Genomic DNA, 22138 nt, shown 5'->3' with positions numbered 1-22138 from the left:
AATAAACAGTGTTACGTTCCAGCTCAGCTGATCACCAGAGGCTGCTGGGGTGACATCCTGTTTTTGTTCAGTTGAGATGAAGATAATACAATCCACATTTGCACTGTACTTTCCTAATTTGTTTGTTTATATGCGACCCTTCAAAAACCAGATTTTCACAGGGTAGCTTACAATACCCTAAAATCACAGAATAAAATTGTGAACAATAATTAAAATATATAGAAGTAAATGTAATTAAAGTACCATTGGTATATATTGTCTCAACTGTCTATCAATGAGAGATTTCATATTTACAATGATTTACAATAACCTGGCCCTTTGTCACAATTACTGTCCTTCAGGCTAGTGTTTTGCACAGTGTCTTGTTTATTGTTAGAGAAGAGGCTTTTCATTATATGTATATATTTAGAGATGGCCTTTGGCGGAAGCAGTTGTTACATAAGTCTAGCCTAGTTTAGGCTACAGTTCTAAAGCAACCATTCAGAACACTTCCAATTGGATAGCTTATGTAATGATTTTGCCTTTCCCTCTTTGCAGGACTTTTATGATAAAAAAATGGGAAAAATGTGGGAAGTTGACAAATGAAAGAGGACATCTGGATTCTTCCCTATATAATTACATGAATGGGGCAGGTTGATTGCATAAGAAAAGCACAATCTAGAAGTACCCATAATTTGAGAATCACCCTGAGTTTAGTGGATTTTCTTTGCAATAAAGTTCTAGTGTAGTCTGATGTATTATCTAGTCACATGCAATGTATAAGATAAGATAATAAAGGGGAAATTATTTGAAGATTTGATAAAGGGCAAATAATAAGTTGAAAGAAGGATATGGGAGGGGATCCGCTTGGCAATTTTTATTGTAAAATATGGAGATCTGTCTTGGGCAATTACTACTGAAAGGAAATATCTTATCAATGCTATGATATACATTAATAAATATAACAATTCCATGTCTCCATACTTGTTACATGAATTCTTTTTGCCTTTTTTTCTATATGAATGTTTGTTATAGCAAATGTCAGAAATCAGAGTACTGTTGACATTTACTGGTAATTCTTTGGAGACCTATTGGGAGATCTCAAAAAGCTAACAGCAAACATTTAACCTCCCATTGCATGCTAAATGTCCTATACTGGTAAGTGATAGTAATGAAGATCGCATTTGATGAAAATAGCTAGAAGGCTTTGAGATTTACATTACAATTTTCTGACATTTCCTCAAGGTCGTTTAAAAACTCAGCAATTACCACTTAATCTGAAAATCCACCAAATATCTAATATTTCCAATGTGACATACACACGGGTATGGAGTCTCATGCAACCGTTAAAACATAACAACAGGCTAATCTGCATAATTCAGTTTCACTCAATTTCTCATTTTTCCCCATCCTAAATTATTTTTTCTATTGGTTGGCAAAAAAAAAAAAAAGTCCATAAAAATCCATACCTATTTCCCTGTGCATTTTTCCTAATATACCTATTTTTGTCTAGGGGTTTCCTACCATATACCTTTTTGGAAGAACTATATTTCATCCTTAAAATGCATTTTTTTCTGTTCATTCTTCCCCAGCATACATATTTTGCATGCATTCCTACTAAAAATAATGCCTTTTATGATGTGGTATATTCTGTTTTCTAAAGTCTGGGCGCATCCTTATTTTATAACCGTGTGATTGAGAATTTCAGTCATTGCTTTGAAACAGGTGGTTAGACAGACTCCACATATTTACACTGGCATGAATCCAAAAATGTGCTTGGTGATTTTTCAAATGTAGTGAATGAGGCTCCCTCTGTCTCTGGTGGATCAGCATGCACTCTCCAGTTTGACAGGCTTTGACAAATAAGGAGACAGTAAGAAACAGAAACAAAAGTAGGCAGTGATGTTCAGTGGTCTGAACAATTTGAAGACCCCATGCCTAGGGATCAATTTCCTGATGCCTTTGTAATAATCTGAAATGTCATTGGTCCTGCTTACATTACTTATTCAGTCAATCTTGCCTAACTTGAATAAATTAAATTGAATTCTGATAAATGTATGCATCCCCCAAAATCTGCACTTGTTGGCATCTACTAGCTTAGAATTAGTCTGTTTTATACCACTACGAATCGGTCTCAGAGTTACATTGACCAGTAGCCTGTCTCCAGGCAGAGGCATTCGCAGCTGGTCATGATGATACCCAAATGATGAAATCTATGTCCTTATGTGAAAATGGCAACTCACTTCTTAGGCACTTGTAGGCAGTGTTGCAATTCAAGGGGCAGAGTTTGGATTGTAATGTTGTGACTCCTGTTTCATCACTTGCCCTTCCTTGTGTAGTTGCTTGAAGGGTTCATATACACTTCTTCCCCATCTGTGCATTATAATTCCTACCACGTCTCAGCGTTAGCGGAATTGAATTGAGCTGCGATATCTGGACTGCTGATATTAGTTCAGCAACATCTGGAGGGCTACAGGTTCACTATCCCAGTGTTGAAACAAAATGGCTCAGAATCCACTATATGGGTAACATTGACTGTATTTTATTTTTAAGTAAAACAATTTTAAATTTTTTTTTTAATTTAAAATCCACCATGCATGCTAGGGAATGAACAACTTGACCTTACTAGAGATATCAGCTAATCACTTCCGCAGGGCTTTGCAAATTAATTGAAAACCTATGCATCCCTAGAAGCTATGCTTCTAGCCTCCACTACCAAGTATTTGTGGAGTCAGTTCTGACTGGTAATTGGTTCCATTTCTTTCTCTGTCTGGCATCTAGCCTTTGAAATCCTCCGTGTAAAGAGACTGAAACCAAATCTGGAATGGTTTATATGGAGATCGATCTGATGAACCTTGTATTAAAAAATCATCCGGTTTTAAAGGAACTGTGCTCTTTGCTTTTTGCAGTATAATTGTTCTCATTGTGCTCATAACAATTGTCACTGCTTTGAGTTGAGGCTGTCAACTGCATTCACGAAGGATGATTAAATATTGGATATTTGTATTGCACAGATATTACCCATCAAAATGATAGAACATAAATAGCAGTATGTCACAGTAAATTACCATCGTCCGTTGGTGTACCAAGATATGTTTATAGCAATGTCAATACAGCACAAAAGGTAAAGATCTTGGTTTGCCAGCACAAACACTACAATATTTCTTCCTTCTGTTGCCTACATGGAACTGTATCAGACTGGCAACTATTTGAGCTAACAGGCCACAGCAGGAAGTAATAGGCATAGAAGGGCTACGTTCCTTTTTTTTTCCGGATAGTAGCAAGAAATTTATCCATCTGTCTACCTTCCCATTATGACAGTTTCAAATATTTCAGCATGTTCTTCCCTTTCACCCAGGGAAGAGTTCCTTGATTTAACATCTGAATTCAGAAAACAACCTTTTATTTGAATTCACCATAAAAAAATTGGTTGTCTTTAATCAGTTCTAATGTCCAGAGTTGTTAAGATAACTAGTTTAACGTGAAGTTTGTAGACAAATTGAGATACTGTAAACTGCATGGTAAGAACTCTTTCCGCAGCCATTCCTTTCTGTCTTCTGATGCATAAAATGGAAAATGCAAGTCCATAAGAAGCCCAGAGCAAATTATGAAGGGCATAACCATTCCCCCTTTATTACCAATGGAGAATTGATAGACAACAGCATGTCACCAATAATAAAATTACAAGTTTGCAATCCATTGCTTCCAGAGCTTTAGTTTAGCTTATAACCAACTTTCCTGGTTTATGAAAGTTTTGCGTAGCAAGACTGTACTAATTGTTGCTATGGGATTTGGTAACTTTTTTCTTTTTATAATTGTTAGTGCTATTTTTAAAAATTGAAACAGTAGACAACAGTAGACTGTATAGATTTTTTTAAAAAATGCACGTCACAACATCTCGATCATCCTGGTGATTGAAGGGAATTAAATAATTCATTGTGATCGTAGGCTTTTCCAGATGCCCATGAAAAGTATCCAAAACTATCAAAAAGATTACCATCCATTGTGGTAGAGCCATCTGAGATGGGGGATGTTGAAAGTGGAGAGCTTCGTTGGCCGCCAGATGATCTAAAATCGATGGAAGACAAGAAGACTCTTGCTGCTCAGAGGGCCTGTGCTCAGCAGCACCAGATGGATCTTGAAAGTATGAACATTTTAATTAACTTTTACTGGGGAGACATGTTATGTTCAAAACAGTGTGAGACTGCCTGTATCAGCTCACTATTTTGTGCTCTATCCATGATGAAAAAATAATAAACTGGTATATTCTTATTCCTTTGCTAAGACTCTGTTGGGTTGTCCTAATATATCAAGCATAGGCAGGCCTGGTCTTCAGATCCCATTATTTAAGCCAGCAAAGTTAATGGCAAGGGATTACATGAGTTGTTGGCCAAGCATTTGGCCACGAGGCTGCCTGTTCTTTTGACAGAGCACCGTGATAGGGACAACCTAGCCTCCTCTGAGGTCACACACCCTTTCCTCTGCTAGCTTGACCATAAAGGCTTCAGAAGCTTCAGCTTCTATTTACAATTATTCATAACACATTGTATCGCTAAGTATAATTTTTGAAATAAGGTAACTTCATATGTTATGATTCATCACCAGTTTGCTTTAGCAAACCATAGATAGGTTAATCATAATTTCTCATGTTTGGATAGCCAGCTGGAAGTGGAACATTTGGAATGGAAGTGAACATTTTCAGTGCCTTGCTGAGGTGTCTGAGGTGGAAAAGGGAGAAGTAGCCTGTGCATTTTGAGTCAAGCATGTATATGGACATAGGAAAATTAACACAGAGGCAATTGTTTCTCTCCAGGTGCTTCACCACATCAAGACATGGAAGATAGTACAAAATCCAGTGAAAGCAGAACTGAGGATGACTAAGGAACTTCATTCAACAAATTGAAGCTTTGGTGGGACCCTAATTGGAAAGCTCGCACATTCCGAAGGCTTGTCAACGTGCTCTATTTTAAAACCGTAGAAGGTTTTAATTTTAGTTCTATTATTAGGTTAGTACATGGCAAGAAATTTAGGGGCTTTAGAACTGCTTCTTTTCAGGCTGGGATTCATATCATTTCAATTTCCTTTCAGGAAAAGTGGAGCACATTAGGTAGTTCTTCCCGGTTCCTTTTACGAATGCCACAAAGGAAAAATATAAACAAAACCACACATACGAAACAAAAACAAAATTAATTGCAATTTGCGCTTGTAAGTGAAATTGCCTCTTAGAAATAAAAGAGCTATCTGGTATTGCTACCAAGACACAGGGTTTGTTTGCTATAGAATATATTAAATCAATTAAACCTCTTTTGTTTTAGCCATTTAAAACTAGCACTGTGATATTATGGATAATAGATGTAATATAATGTCACCTTCTAACTTTGTACCTTTTTTGTATAGAAATGCAAGTCTAACTTTTAAATTTGGACTAAACGGAGAATTTAGGACTGGCTTTTAGTGGGGCACAGCAGGGACCTTTACATATCCCTTTGTGTATCTCTTTTTCTGTGCAAATTCAAGTGAACCAGGCTTTAATTAACTCAATGCATTTGAAAGAAAATGAGTTAACATTTAAGGAATTCTTTATTGATGTACATTTTGGATGGAAATAGCTATTTGTTATTGTTTGTGAACTGAGTCCGATTTGTGTAACTTCAGCAGCCTTTACTATCCTTTGTGCAAATAATTTGTGACCCAAATGCTACCCTGGTTTAACTGGGCCTGTTTCAAAAAGGGAAAAAGAGACCACTGCTTATGTTGTTGCTGTTTTAGGACATTTCCAACGTATTTGTATATAGACCCTGCTGAAATTTTTACATATAGTTTTGGATCGAAGACTGGACAGAAACTGGCCAGGATAGACATAAGATGCATCTTTTGTGTAATGAATGATGCCCCTCAGACCACCCACTTTATTTGGACTATTTAATCTCTTGCAGGCTTTTGCACAGGGAGGGATCTCTTGGGGACCCAGTAGAAACAATAAATATAGGCTCAAACAGATATAGCACTCATTCCCTCCCCCTACAGCGCTTTCCAATGCTTAAACTTCGATGCTGTCACCAAAGTATGGTCTCCAGAATTGGGTAGAAGTCATGACTGTTAAACTGGTATGGCAAAGCCGAGAGATAGTTGTATGTTATTTATTTCAAGATAGACTCTACTTGGACTTGATTTGTGTCTTGATGTCTTAGGATGAATTTCCTTCACTATGTTAGCACAAAGAATGTTTTCTTTCTCTAAGTAATTCTCTTGAAATAAAGTTCTTCAGGGGGAATAGACACTAAAGTACCTTTTATGTGTATATGCTAGTAACCATACTTTGGTTACCTATGAAAACAATATGCTTTGAACTCAGCCTATGAAAACAAGCTCCACCTATGAAAACAATATTGGGATGGGGTGAGGGTGATCATTTTCACTCATGGTATATTATCATTATTATTATGTGCATCAACCTTAATGTGCTTGCACGCTAGCTAAGGTGATTTGTAGAAGTATTCAATTTTTTAAAAACTATTTTCTTAATATGGGGTCTATGCTTTATTTAAAAAATGTCTATCATTCTTAGGTTAAGAGATTGCAGTCTGTGTGGACATAGAAAGTACTAATAATTCCCCAAACTCCATTTGTGCTGTACTTTCAAACAAGATTTCTTATTCATTGGAACCAGCAAAACAGCAGCTATCTATATGCCATGCTTAACATTAAGAAAAAGCTGAAATCCTGAGCTGGAGAAAAATGTTCTCCATACAAAAACTGCAGGGATGTCTGCAGGGAGGGGGGTCAAAAAGGTCAAAATAGCAGCCTCGAACATGGGATTGAAGTCCTGCCTGTTTTTATGTGTGCTGTGACACACATAAAAAAGCTTTTTTTTTATTGCATGGTTGTGGCAGCCATCTTGACTTTTGCAGAGCTAGAAACACATCTGTAGAAATATGTTTCTATGGCCCAGAACAAAAACAAACAAAAAAACATCCTTTCAGTGTTTGTGCTAATCTTTCCTGATTTAAGGATTTCTTGCTACTTACAAACCCTTTTGTGCCTGAAGAGGACTGTAAAGTTCAGGCACATCTAGTCCTAGATAAGAATATGGGGAATGGCATTACCCAGACTGTCTACCTTGATCAGCAGCAGGACTTTTTTTCAACCCTACCTGAGGAGATTTGCAAAATGGATGCTCTACATGTTTTTCAGATCTGGAATCCCTGTTGGGGAACCTTCTATCAGAGCTTGCAGTGATCTCCTCATAGAAATCCTCACGACGTAGTCCCATCCTTCTATATGTTGCTGCAACAAGAGATGTAGTACATGATTCCAAAGAGCTTCACCTATAAATACTGGGTGGCGGGGGTGGAAGGAGTATGTGTGGTGTATTTGTGTGGGTGAATTACAACATTATTAAAAGAAGGAGATTTTTATACAAAATTAAGGATTGCTCTAGAGATATTTGTGTGTAGGGAGTCACAGAGATGGTCTCAGAGAAGGAATGTGGCAGTTAGCAAAACCTGAATGAAGCCCCAGAAAGGAAGAAAACATTAGAAAGAACTTAAATTGTCTCCACCTTAACTCTCTTTGGTATAAGAGAAAGGGAAGGAAAAAACACCATCAGGCTTTCAAGATTGATGTTAGTCCTTCGAGGTAGGACAGGTCAGGAAAAACTCCACAAAAAATACTAGAATGCAACTTGATTGACACAGGCTATAGTAGCAGAATCTTGAAAGCATTCTTCTTTTTCTGGGCTTCATTCGTGTTTTGCTAACTGAAGTGTTCCTTCTCCAAGGTCATCTCTGTGGTTCTCTACAGTATGGCAGGAAAGATTTTACAGTACTCTTTTCTTGACAGGGGAAAAGTAGCTTTCTGCTAAGTTAAACCTTGTGAAATTTTACAAGGGGAGCTCCACACTTATGGGGGAGCACATTATTTTGTTTTCAGTCACTCTTCTCTGTTTTTTCCCTGAACCCATTTCTTCTATTGGTCTCCAGTTACAGTGCTTGAAAAATAAAAATGAAAGCAGATACATATCCTCCCTCACTGCACAAAGATGTCCTAAATGTGCATCTACTGGTTTCAAGAAAAAGGGAATTTAAATTTGATTGTAAACTTCCACTACTGTGACTGATCTTAAAATCATATATCTGGTCTCCCTTCTAAATTGATTAACAATTCCAAATTCTGTCATAATGAATGAAATTGGTTGTTTTTGGTTCCAAAATGGGATTTGCAAAAAACATCTTGTGGTCTCCTTTCAAGACTATCTTATGTCCTTGAAATTTTCTTTTTAGAATCCTTTTCACTGCATGGGGATCACTACCAATATAACGAACAAACGTTTTAATAGGATAGTTTTATATATATTCTTAGTAACCAAATTTTAATATATTTACTTAAAGACTGTTGTGCAATAGTAGCAGTAAAGTAGAAATATATATCTTTTTCTTAATCAAAACAAGCGTAATATATGTATAAAGAGGTAATCTATTATGTTGGGCACTAGGTGGCTGGTGCCGGTTGCTCTAAACAAGCTTGCTATATTGGATAAAAGTGAGTCAGTTTGGTTTAATGGTTAAGGCATCAGGCTAGAAACCGGGAGACTGGAGTTCTAGTCCCACCTTAAGCACAAAGCCAGCTGGGTGACCTTGAGCCAGTCACTCTCTCTCAGCCCTAGGAAGCAGGCAATGGCCAACCACTTCCAAAAAACCTTGCCAAGAAAACTGCAGGGACTTGTCCAGGCAGTTGCCAGGAGCCAACACTGACTCAAAGGCACAAAAATAAAACAAAATTAAAAAAAAAATTTTTAATAAAAAATTGGATAGAATGTGTCCTGTTAAGCATTTTTAACTTGAAGTCATAATCTTGTCACCAAGTGAGCTTTTTGTTGACTGACTAACTTTAGCTCACCTCAGCTCTAGTGAAAAACAAAACCAAACCAAACTCAGGAGTCTCAAAACCGATCCAGGTGTCTGGCAATTCTCTCTTATCTTCTGCCAGGTGCTTTGAATACAAATTGCATTGATTCTGATAACTAAAAAATAGGGAGAAATAAAACATATCAGAATATTCCATCAAGTATTCCAATATTCCATCATCTATTCTTTTATTTCATTGTTCTGGCTTTTTATAATGTAAAGTGCCCAGAGTAGTTGAGAACCAGACATTCTTTAAATCTATGTATATAAATAAACAAATAAGTACAAACTTAATCAAGGCTCAGTGTAATAAAGCGTTGTGTTTTGAAGGGACAAAAGCAGCTGTTCTTCTCAGGAAGGCATTTCTTCTGAGGAAGTTACCTTCTACTACTTGTAAGTGTACAGTGTGGGCTATTCCTCCTGTCCCAATCATTCTTGCTTTCAGATGACAAAACAATGCTCTGCTTCTCCCCTACCATCTTAGTCTTGGAGAACAAAAATAATATCCTACTGGAGGCAGCTTAGTAACCCCAATTTAGACTGTAACTTCCATAAACTTTGGTCATTGGTTATACTAGGCTGATAGGAGAGCACTCATGACCATTTCTCCACTTTACCTGGAACTGACTAGGAGAGATGCCTATCCCAATGGAGATGAACTGATGCATAACTTAAGGTGGAATGTATCTATGTCTAATCATCTTTTTGGCCCTAGTGTTGATGCCCTATTGTTGGCCTGAGATGGCTCACAGAATTCCTTTCCATGGCTTTTTCTGATGTTATTACTCCATTTCAGCCCTGCCCTTTCAAGGAAATTATATGAAGAAAAGTCCACAGCAAGTTAGAAAAATGCTGAACTGGAATTTGTGGGTGGAAATTTGACCATACTTTGAAATGGACTGCTGATCAAGAAGCTTGGTGCATTTAGGTATAGGCAGAGGCAAGTCCATCCTTGTTTTTCTTTGGCATCATATCTCCAAAGTTCCACAGTGCTCCTTCTGCTCCTCCCTCTGTCTCTTATCTGTAAAGTAGGCAGCAGCATCACTTTGGGAATTAACACACCTTCCAAAGAACCTTTCCTCCAGTCATCTTGTATCTAGCTCAAGTTGATTTCATGATGGCCAAATGAAAGCTTTCCGATAACTAATTGAACAATGGAAGAACAATCTGGAGGGCTGTGTCTATAGTTTGTGTTTCATCCTTAGGAATTCCTCCCTAATTCTCTACCATCACCACAATAATATGTTTCAAAGCATTAAATCCTGAATCTGACTAGCTTAAATTAGTTGACTAGTTGATTATTTGGAAGAAAATCCCACTGAGGCTTTTCTGAAGGTGAATATACATAGGAATATAACTTAATGTCAACTGTACTCAACAGGGCTTAATCTTAATCAGCACTTAATGAAGACTTAGTCTTGATATAGAGCTGGATATATATTTCAGGATACCTCTCTTAGTTAAAATGAAGGGCTGAATAAAATTCCTTCAGCATTTCCCATCTGCCAGCATACCTCCTTTACCTCCAATGCCACCAGCATAATTTCTTACTGGAACCCACGTTCATGCTATCCATTTTGAATAGGCTTGGATTGCATTGTTCAGCTCTAAATGTCTTCAAGGTGACACAATTTATATAGAATGCTAGGATACAGGCTAATACAATGCAATTGAATGATGAGACAGAAGGAAGTATTTCTTCGCACAGTGCATAGTTAACCTACAGACTGCATGACTCAAGGATCTAGAAATGATCTTTAACTTGGAGCGATTTAAAAAAGGAATTAGATAAATTCATGGAGGATAAGGTAATGAATGTCTGCTAATCATGATGGCTATATAATCATCAGAGGCAGAGGCAGAGGCAGAGCATTTTTCCGTATCAGTTGCTTGAGAGCACAAATGAGAGGATGAAATTGTGTTCATGTCTTTCTTGTGGACAAATCATAAGCACCTCCATGGTTACTGTGGGAACATGCTGCTGATCAAGACAGACTGTTGGTTCACTCCAGCTTCGCTTTTCTGATCTTATGCTAAACTTAGGTGTTTTAACTACATTTTGTTAAGTAGCATTTAATTTGAAGAGAGGTGAATTTGATAAATTAATCAGAAAGGAAAGTGAAAAAACTGTTTCAGGAATACAAATGTTGTATTCAATGTGCATAGCTACATATATCACATTATTTTATCTGTGTACAACCGTTTTGTCCTGTCTAATAAACCTAATTGATGGTTTCTGTATTTCTTTTGTTTTGGATGAAATGCTTTGTAGGAAAGGGGAAACACTCAGAATAGTTGGTCATATTTTTGTAGATTATTAAAAGCAAGATGGGGATAAAGGTTTTATGGAATAATATATTGTTGGATTCTGCACCTTTGTAACTCTTCCTTTTTTTTTGTAAATTGCCATCTATATACTCCAACAATGGTATGTCTTGCAGATGTAATTGAATCAATTAAAAGCCTACATGGACCTAATTTGGTAAGCTAGTATATCAAATGTTTATTTAAACTGTGTTTCCTATTTGACAAGCAAAGCTTCCTCTACCCTCAAAAGCAACATTGGTGAAGATATAAGAAACCCATAGCGTTCCACCAATAAAGGTTAGGAATGAAAAACACATAGCTTAAATATCCAGACATTCATTCATTTTCATTCAGATTTGTGGCTATTTTCAAAATTCTGCCTACCAGATCCTCTCCTAAAACATTTTTGACTGATAGGGAAAATATTTACAACCTTACATTTAGATTATTTTTTATAAAATAATACAAGCTTTGATCCACTACTACTAGCTGTTAATAGTGAAAAACAATGTTCTTGCAGACTAGATCCTGTGGACATAAGAGAAGGCCATCACTTTTGTGCTTAGCATGAACTGGCTGCTGTTACAGACAAAATGGCAGACTAGATAAAATGTTGTCTGCATCTTACATGCTTCTTTTTATTCTTGTAGGTTATTTTTTATTTTTTTAATGAAAGAAGACAGTAGAAGCTTTGGGAAAACAGAGGAAAGTTACAAGTAGAAAATTGTATTGTTTGCCCCTCGCCCACATAAAATACCATGAATGAGGCAGGACAATTAGAAACAAAAAACGGATCTGGACTCCCTCACAGATATAAGATAGTGACACACATTCTGATTAATACAGAATGTGTGTCCCTTAACTTTCTATTTCCAGGGTTTGGGCAATGAGTGCTGCTGTGTATGACATCAAAAATGGCACTATCTGGGCACAAGAAGGAGGTGTCAAGAGGCTTGGGAAGAATCCCATTGTTTGCAGGAGGGAGGGAGGGAGGGAGGGAGGGAGTTTTAAAAGATAGGCAATTTCCAAAACATACCTAGGGCTGAGTATGCTTTATGGCCACAGAATACTGACAGACTACGTGGGGAGGGAAGGAGGAATGCAAACCATGAACTTGACAGAACCTACTCCAAGGTTGGTGGAGTGGGAGGAACATCACCCACCATGGCCATTGATGAGGAATTCTGGGAATTATAATTCAGCAGCTGGCCTCAGGTTCTTTATCCCTATATTAAGGTATAAATCTTCTCATGATGGTTCAGGTGATTGAGAAAGCTACTATAAAAATTAGCTTAAGAAATAATAAATACCAGTGTTTAAAACTGACAATCCACTTCAAAAATATTTAAATCTTTAGCAGTCCCATAAAAAAGTGAGGGGAAAAATCTGAGGAAGGAAAATAAATGAATCTCACAAACTGTCCTAAAGATCTGCAGGGATCATCGTGCTGTCCAACGATGTGGGATTCCTATAGAAAAAGCCTCCTTTCTGTTCTTTTCAGCTTGAACAAGGAAGTGAAAAAGGCCCACACTGATTTTAAAGTGCAGCAGGGGCATCCATAGGAGTGTCAAAAAAGTCAAGATGGCAGTTTGACTGCACAAAGCCCTGGCCCTTTTTCAACAGGCATATCAACTAGCATGTGCAACACACATGAAGAAAGGGTGGGACTTGGATTGCATAGTCACAGCCACTATTTTTACTCTTTTGTCCACCTCCCCTTGCAGATGCCCCTGAAGTACAGACAACCTGGAAAGAAAGCCTGGCCACAAAGAAAGATTTCAGCCATCTTCCCAATCCACAGAGTAATGCTCTCTGGACTTTTAAGAATTTTTGCTGTACATCTGCATGTGAAGACTGAAGTCCACAAATGGATATTTTAAAAAATTATAGGAAAGGCAAAACCGCAATCTTTCGCATTATCTCAGATATATTGAAAGATTCTGTCCCTTTCCATTATAAAGGACATGTATCTATTTTTAAAGCTTTCAGAATTAGTACAGTAATTTGTGAGTTTGTGCCAATGTATCATGAAGTCTATTAATTTTGACAGCCTATGAAAGGAAGCCACATTTTAACCTTCTCTTTTTAAAATAATGAATTACAACAGCCTAGTTTTTTTTTTCCTTGAATGAATGAACTGGTAATTTAATTTATGAATCATGTAAAATATCAACCAGCTATTTCTGTATTGTTTGACATATGCAGTGCATTGGGATGTTATTCATGAATATGTTAAACTTTTAATATCAACTGCAGACATGGAAGGAAAAAGACTGAACTCAAGTAAAGGAAATACTATGGTTCTTGCAAATCTAAACATGACTTTCTAACCATCCTTGAAACATAGGTGGAATTCCAGTTGATGGTGCTTGCTTTTCTCATTTCAACTTCTTTAAAGTGGAATTAAAGGAAGATAAGGCAAACAAAAACAAGACTGCCATATACACATGATTTCAGTATATGGACTAGTAACCCCTCTGGAATTTCAGGCAGAAATCTTTCTCAGCCTTTCCTGTAGATGCCAAGGATTGGAACTGGGATCTTTGGCATGCAAAGCATGTGTTCTGCCATTGACCTATTTTCAGTCAGAGGGACTTTTTAAAGTAAAGGAAAAGCAAAGAGTCCTCCAAGTTGAACTCAACTCCTGAAGATAACAATGGTATGTCATGTAGTTTTCTTAGCAATAGTACAGAGTGTGAGATTTGCCCCGTTCGACAGAGAAACTCTCGTGACACGTGTGGTTCACAAAGAAGGTTTACTCATGCGTAACGTAGTAGTCACAAGCAAAGCCAGGACTGGCTTGGTACAATTGCATCACTTGTTATATTCCCCCCTTCCCGCGCTTTTTCCCGCCTCGTGATCGCGTTGCGGCTGTGGGCTATTAGGCCCCCCCAATAATCCCCCTTGATTGTCCATGATGGCAGGTTCGGTCAGGGTCCATTGTCCTTGATGGGCAGTCCCCCCCGGCTTGGGTTGGTCCCTCCCCGTTACGTGCAAGCCCGCGGGTTCTGTGCTGCGCGCGATCTTGTTTCGCTGCCTGCGGCCCCGTTCATTGTTGGCTCGCGCCGTTATCAGTTTATAGTTAAAAGCTTCCGCTGCGGTTTTCCTGTTTGGCTGGGCGCAGGTGGCCCGTTAATTAGCGGCGCTTTCAGTTCCTCTTTTCCTCGCTAGCTGCCGCCGGTGGAGTTCGCTGGCTACGAGCTTCCCCGAAGCCCCGTGCTGACCGAACCTGACATACCGCCCCCCTGAAGACAAGTCCCCCTCTTAATTGGGCTACTAGGGTGTTGCCCCCATCTGCCATAACGGTGTGCCTTTCCTTGGCTAAGTCACTTATAGGATGGGTCCCCGAAGGTTCTCCTTCCCCCTCCTTCCCTTCTTTCGCCGCTGCGCACGTCCGAGCAGCTGGCCACGTACTCCCTCGTATCCCTCCGGAGAGACGGCCACCAGAACTGTTCACGCAGGAGGTGGAAAGTCCTAACAAACCCACAGTGTCCCGTAGTGTCCTCGGCGTGCCCTCTCCGGAGCACATCCACCCGGCAAGCTTCTGGAACGTAGAGCCTCCCTTGTGCTCCCAGCAGGTCCCTTGTTTCTTCAGGGAGTCCTTGTTGTTTACTAACCAGGGGTCTCCCTCGCTCGCCTCTGCACAGCGCCGCCTCAGCTCCGGCTCGGCTCCCTTCCCCTGCTTCTCCCTTGGGGGTTGGGCTCCGCCTTTCGCCTCCAGCTGGGTCGTCCTTGTTGGGTCCCTGGATTCGAGCGGCGGCTCCCTCAGTGTCCTACAACCTTCCAGGTTCCCCTGGCCGCGGCCAGGTCCCGGTCTATCGCCGGTTGCTTCACTCACGCTTGGCGCGGACCAGTCGGCTCCCGGCGCCGCTCCTGCCCCCGTTCTTGATGCCAGTGTGATCGCCGCCTGCTTTGCCACGGGGCCCTCGGGTCCCGCTGCCACCGTCTCTGCTGTAGCCGACCCCTGCGTTGCTGCGGGGCCCTTCGTCGTCGATGCCACCGCCACCTCGGCGGTCTCTGACCCCTCTCGTTTGTTGGTCGCCCTCGGCGCCGTCCTCGTATTCGCCTGACGGGCGGTTGGTCGCCCGGGCCCCGCTGCTGTCGCTGCTGCGGCTTGCCGGCCCTCGGCTCTCTGTCGCGCAGTCGCCACCTCGCCTAGCTCCGTGGGGTCCTCAGCTCCCGCGCCGCCTCCGCGGCTCAACCTGGCTTCCCCGGTGGTGCCGTCGAATCGCACCGTCTCTGCTGCCACGCTCTCTCGTGCGCTTGCCGCCTCGGCTCCTCTGCCGGTCTCCCTCGGCGCCGCCCTCGCCGCGTGTGCAGTTGGTTTCCCGGGCTCTATTGCCGCCGCTGCCGCAGCTCGCTGGCCCTCGGCTCGCCGTCGCCCAGCCGCCACCTCGCCGGGTTCTGTGGGGCCCCCTGTTCTCGTGCCACCTCCGCAGCTCGACCCCGTCTGCTCGGTGGTGCCGCCGAACCGCACCATCTTGGCCACCCAATCGATGTGCGGGTTCTGGCGCGTAAGCCATGCCAGCCCCAGCACTAGTGCATGGCCGGCCCCCGGGGCAACTACTAAGCCTAGCTCCTCCCGGCTTGTCCCCACTGTCAAACCGACCGGCTCAGTGCGATACTGCGCCGGTTCCCCCCCTGCCGTCGATCCATCCAACTGGCTGAGTGCGAGGGGCTTCCTGAGTCTCCTCACGCTGAGCCCCAGCGCGGATGCCAGTACCGGGTGGATCAGGCAGTGGGTGCATCCCGAATCCAGCAAGGCATCGATTTTCGCCTCTGCTTCTGATCTCACCCCCTTGAGGTGGACCCTGATCCTCATGGGCGAGTAGCTTCTTCTGTCCCGCCCTTCCTCATGCTGCCACTCCGTTGGCTGCTCTGGGGTGCGCCTCAGCGTCGCCGGCCATCGCCTCCCGCTGGCTCGCTCTCCCCTCCACTCAGAGCCGGGCTTCCTCGTGAGCCAGCCGGCTCCGCTGCACACCGCTCCACTAGCTGCTGTCTCCTCCCAGGATCGGTCGGGGTCCCTTATAGCCGGGAATCGCCGGCCCCCGTCCTTTGTGCAGCTCGCCAAGACACCCTGCCTCGAGGGGCACTGCACCATCCGATGCCCCTTGCCTCCACACCGGTAGCAGGTCCCTGCAGTCTGCCGGGCGTTTCCAACCTCGATCCTCTGCCGTCGGTTCCTGCGCCTCGCCTCCGGTGCCGCCTCACTTTGGTCCGCTGTGGCTGGTATCGGGGCTCGCGCCTCTCGCTTCCCTGGGTCTCCGGCATCCCCCGCCGTCTCCACCAGCCAGCTCCACTTCACTAGAGCCTCCAGGTCGTCCCTACTGGGTGCTCCCCCCTGGATCTCTGAGTGGAGCCTGTCCTGCACAGGGAGATAGGTTAGTGGCTTGGGGCGCCCTGAGAGCTCGCTCCTTGAGCTCCTGAATCGGGGCGCTTCTGCTGGCCGCCGACCCCCCTTCGCGCTCCCCGTCAGGCTGACCACTTCTGCTAGCCTGGTCTCCACGCCGTCCTCTGCGGCTGCCCCAGCCGGGGCCCTGGGTCCGCCACTCCATGCCTCCCGCATGCCCGGTACAGCTGTCGTCTGCTGCTGGAGGTCGCCCTCCAGCCCGTCCAGCCTCTCCTCCGGCTCCTGGCTCCCGGACCCTGCGCCGCTGCTCCCGGGAACCGCACGTCCCGTCAAGCCCTCTGGCTCCGTCCCGCTGCTGAGCGCCCGCTTGGCGCCCGCGAACTGGCCGTGGTTGTGGGTCCCCTCTTCCTCACGCTAGGGACTGGAGTCATCTGCGCAACCTCTGGTCTAGGCTCCGTGCAGTTTCTTGAGGTCATATCCTCACTGCTGCCGTTATCGCCCGATTCCTTCTTCGCCTGCGACTCTGCCCCTGGGGCCTTGCCCCGCCGGAAGATGGTCTGCAACATCACTTGGACAGCATCCATCCGCTGCTCGATCTTGGCCTCCAGTTGGGTGAATCGTTCCTCAAGCTCTCGGGCCTCGGGTTCCGAGTCACTACTCGTCGCGACCCCCATGCTGGCGACCCGTTGGGGCTCCTGCCCCCGCCGAACGACCACCCGTCCTCTGGCGCCCTCTTGGCTGTGTCCGTGCGCCATTCGCCCCGGACTGGTCCCGCCATCACGCCTTCGGATCTGGGCTCCTGGTAGCCCAGCTGGCACGCGGTTTCCCCATCGCTTGCCATCTCCTGGTGCCGTTAATCAATTCCTCTCCGGTCTTGGCTGCAGGGAAAGAAAGGTGAGCGCTCCTCGGTGTGTACCGGGTAGCACTCAATGTGAGTCCTGGCTTTATGTGAGATTTGCCCCGTTCGACAGAGAAACTCTCGTGACACGTGTGGTTCACAAAGAAGGTTTACTCATGCGTAACGTAGTAGTCACAAGCAAAGCCAGGACTGGCTTGGTACAATTGCATCACTTGTTATATTCCCCCTTCCCGCGCTTTTTCCCGCGTTGTGATCGCGTTGCGGCTGTGGGCTATTAGGCCCCATCAATAATCCCCCTTGATTGTCCATGATGGCAGGTTCGGTCAGGGTCCATTGTCCTTGATGGGCAGTCCCCCCCGGCTTGGGTTGGTCCCTCCCCGTTACGTGCAAGCCCGCGGGTTCTGTGCTGCGCGCGATCTTGTTTCGCTGCCTGCGGCCCCGTTCATTGTTGGCTCGCGCCGTTATCAGTTTATAGTTAAAAGCTTCCGCTGCGGTTTTCCTGTTTGGCTGGGCGCAGGTGGCCCGTTAATTAGCGGCGCTTTCAGTTCCTCTTTTCCTCGCTAGCTGCCGCCGGTGGAGTTCGCTGGCTACGAGCTTCCCCGAAGCCCCGTGCTGACCGAACCTGACACAGAGGTGGTTTCCCACTGCCTTTGTCTAGAGGTATTTTCTGACTTCCTGATCAAGCCTATAGCTCTAGGATTTCCATGTGTGCTGCCCTCCAAAGATTAACCAAGTCAGATCCTGCTTAGTTTTTTTCATCATCTTTCATGGTTGGCTTGGTGCTACACTTGTTATTTGAATTGGATGAACTACTTCTCAAGGGAATTATCTAAATCTGCATGCTGTTTTCATATTAACAATCTAACAATGCCATTTAACTCTCTGTTTAACTGTATATGATTTAAACAGTCTGGGAAAATATACTCACTGTGCTATTGACAGAAATACATGTTTCACTTTAGGAAACAAACTTTTTTATTATCTCCAGTTTTCAGCAGATGCATACCCTGTGGGTTGCTGACTGGCCAATCTCTGGGACGCCATGGAAGTATTCACAAATGTTCCCAGAGTGGTTTTCCTACCTTCAAGTAGCCATGTGATGTCTAAATAAGTGTTTGAGTGAGTGCCCAGTCATGTGGTGCTTTATTCCTGTTAAAAGCAGGCAGCTTACTGGAAAAGCAGCCTACTGAAAGAGCACTCAGTTTACTATCCAGCATATTTATCAGATAGATTACCAACATGAAAATGCAGAAGGAAGAATAATAGCAACTCCTGTTTTTAAAGTACATCTGCATATATTCCAGATTGCTGTCCAAGGTCTAAAGAGGAAAAAGAAATCTTAAGAATTATTAGTCCTGAAGCTCTATTTTCTTTTTTAGTTTTGCCCAGTTAGGGCATTGCTACATGCAATCTTTGCGTCTGTTAGAATCAGCTGTGGTCCTGTCTCGCTGGATGGCAGCAGCTGGTTCTGTGAGCTGGTACAATTCATTTCTGGCTCTCCAGGAGCACACTGGAAACTGGAGCAAAGCTGTTTTCCTTTTGAATTGTCGCGGCTCTGAAGTGGGAACTCTTGCCATACCCTGCCTCCTAGCTTTTGAACTCAAGGCAATTTTTACTCCCCTCCTTCCCCCTAGAACTTTAGCAACATATTCCTGATTTTTGCCAGATGGCAGTGATGATGTTGTATCTTCCCCACTCCATCTTCTGCAGCAATATGCAGCATAGTTACAGTCACTGGGGAAAATGTCTGACTGAAAAATGGTTGGCGTGCTACTATTTCACCATCACGTTTTGCAATGGGTTTTTGAATGGAAGAGGAATGATGGTCTTGAAGCTGGGAAGCTTTTTATCAGAGCAACTATTCCAATTTTGGTCCCCATAATTATTTTATTTCCCTTTTGTGTGGAATGGCAATGATATTTTTTGTTACTGCAGGACCCGCAGTGGCTTGATGTTCTTTGCATTCTTTGGTTGATTAGCTGAAGAGAGCACGGATGGTTTCTAGTATTCTGTGCATGTTCTGTACAGTTCTGAGATTAGAAGAAGTTAAGACAATTGCAGGTTGGCTCTATCTACTTCTGAAGATTGAGAAATTGAAATGGTGAGGAAATGTCCTAAAATTTATCTATCCTGTTTTGTACATAGTCCATTGCAGATGGCTTTAAAACTAGCAAGTCTCAGATTCCTCACTCAAGTCATGTTCAGAGTGAAATATTCACATTATTGACCATTGTTGCAGCACATCTCTGTACATTTACAATTAAATAGAAGTACATCCACAAAGAGTTGAATCTTTAACATTTTTAAAAATAATTGCTCATTTCCATGCTAATTTCCCTTGACAGCATCCTGAGATTATACTATAAGTATAGTCCTATCCTATTTTATCTTTTGAACTTTTTTTTAAAAAGCGCATAAAGGTTATTTGAAATTGGCACTTGCTATTGCTTATGGCATTTCTATAAGTATGGGAAAGAATATATCAGACAGTCTTCCTCAACCTGGGGTCCTTTAACCACAACCCCCATAATCCCAGCCAGAACAACCATCTGGAGGGTGAAAATTGTACATAACACATCTAGAATGCATGTAGTTGAGGAATGGGCACTTGGTCTGATGAAATACAATTCTTCCCATGTTCTTAACTGAAGTATTCTAAAGACACAATAATAATAAGTAAAAGCATGATTCAGCTAAATCTAAGTGCAGTATTTCAAACCCTACTTGATTAAATGGATAGGACTTCAAGCATCTGACTTCAGCTGGAATTATGCCTCAAATATTGCAGTTTTAATGAATTTTAACACAATAATGTTAAATATCAATTATGCTCTTTCCTATCTAACTGGGCACTTATAACTGACACTCTTGTGAGAGGAGAGAATATAAATAAATAAATAAACATTTTCCAGGAAGCCACAAGATTTAAGAGGACACTGTTTAAATTGAAACTGCTGCTGTAGAGATAGTTTTCCATGGCCCATACTGAATTCAGAAATGATTGATTATGGAGCCAATGAGGTAAGTTTTGTACTTCATCCCTTTTGCAAACAATGCTCCATATTCTTAAGGGTAATCATATCACTACTTTAGTCTTACATGTTAAATACTCTTTAACTATTTATAGCCAAAACTCCATATGATAATTTCTCTTTTCGCAGTGAAATTTCATAATCACACAGAGTCTAACCAAACAGGGTCTTGTGCTGATACAGTAAATGAGACTTCTTTTTGAATTAGTATGGAAGTGAGATATTATCTGTCTCTGTGCACAGCATTGGAGAGGAGAGTAACAACACAAACCTTTTTGTCTTCTCTGGAATTCATCTAGAATCTCACTGATGAATAAGCCACTTTATTTAACTTGACCAAAAATAGGTACACATTTCTTACATTCAACTTCTTTTTTTTAATAACTATTAAATATTTTTAAAAAGAACAGCAAAAACTAACAAAAACTAATATTAAGAAAGAGAATTAGAAAAAAGAAGAAGGATTTGGAAAAAGAGAAAATAGTAAAGATCAAAAGTGCAGAAAAGAAAAAGAGAAAAACAACAAAAGGGAAAAAAAAGGATTGACTTCTGATTCTCCCCACAACAGATATAAGTAACAATATATATCAAACTCTTGCTCTAAATTTACAACATAACTTCCATTATTTCTATTAATGCATATTATTTCTAATCATCAAACCCATACAACATAATTTCCTTTTTTTCTATATCCCACAAAAAATCCAAAAAAGGTTTCTAGTTAGGACTAAAATTATACAATGTCTTATCTCAAATCAAAGCTGTTAGTTTCACCAGCTCAGCCAGCTCCATCAACTTCACCAGCCATTCTTCTACGGCAGGTAATGTCTTATCTTTCTACCTCTGTGCATTTAAAAGCCTTGCTGTTGTTATCATATGTAAAAATAAAGTTATAGATAATGTTATATCCTTCCACCTTTGTACATATAAAACCTCACTACTGTTATCATTTATAAGAACAAAAATTCCATAAATTTAATAACGAATATATTTTAATCTTAGTGAACTTTATACACAGATCCTTAAAACATCATCATTCAGTCCTGGTCACAAATAAATTCCATTAATAACTACCAGAAGCCTCAACATATATGTTAAACATAGTCAAATAAATTCACCTTGTAAACCTTCTGTTTACTTTTAAAAAGCTTAAACTTTAATCCTTTCAAATAATGTCCCACAAGTTAATTGTGGGCTGTCATCAGGCTGTCCTTGTTTTCTCCCAGAAACAACCCCAGTAATTTCTGTTTGTCTGTTCCCAGGAACAGCCTCACCGGTTCAACACATTCCTTTTGCAAATTCAAGATAAAAAATCTTTCCAAATCTTCTCCATTATTTGTATGTCTCCTTTAAACATTGCAACATCAGTTGATTCCATCTGTAAATCCATTCTGGCATCCGATCTGAGATGGGTGGCTATGTGAATTGAATAAATAAATAAATAAATCTTTTCCCATATCACTCTTATCCTTTGGCCATTTTAAATCCATTTTTGAATCCACAACCTCTTTGTTCATCCCATCTTCATAGTCCAGCATTTTTTTGAATTCCAATTCCACATTTGAGTCAATCTCCACCTCTTTTTCAAAGTTAACCATCTTAGCCACTCTTTCCTCTATCTTTTTTTCAAGGGACTAGAATTTAGCTCCTAATTCATCAGACATTGACTGGAGTAAACTTAAAGGTCCTGATTAATACTATTTCC

At 41.8% G+C, this 22138-nt stretch overlaps 1 protein-coding gene across 3 annotated transcripts in view; it reads left to right on the top strand.

The window, feature by feature from the left end:
• Positions 1-11356, top strand: part of LBHD2 (LBH domain containing 2) — a 106499-nt gene extending 95143 nt beyond the window's left edge. For all 3 annotated transcript variants that reach the window (XM_088149799.1, XM_088149797.1, XM_088149798.1), the window contains 2 exons: positions 3928-4123; positions 4793-11356. In XM_088149799.1, coding sequence (XP_088005925.1) covers positions 3928-4123; positions 4793-4860 — 264 coding nt within the window. In that variant the 3' untranslated portion in view covers positions 4861-11356. The remainder of the gene's footprint in view (positions 1-3927; positions 4124-4792) is intronic.
• Positions 11357-22138: the final 10782 nt, after the last annotated feature.

The sequence above is a fragment of the Python bivittatus genome, unplaced genomic scaffold (genome assembly GCF_059951505.1).
Source record: "Python bivittatus isolate LINGU-HERP-01145 unplaced genomic scaffold, Pbiv_v1 ctg000580_np1212, whole genome shotgun sequence".
NCBI classification, from domain to species: domain Eukaryota; kingdom Metazoa; phylum Chordata; class Lepidosauria; order Squamata; family Pythonidae; genus Python; species Python bivittatus.
This window is presented reverse-complemented; position numbering and strand designations above follow the sequence as displayed.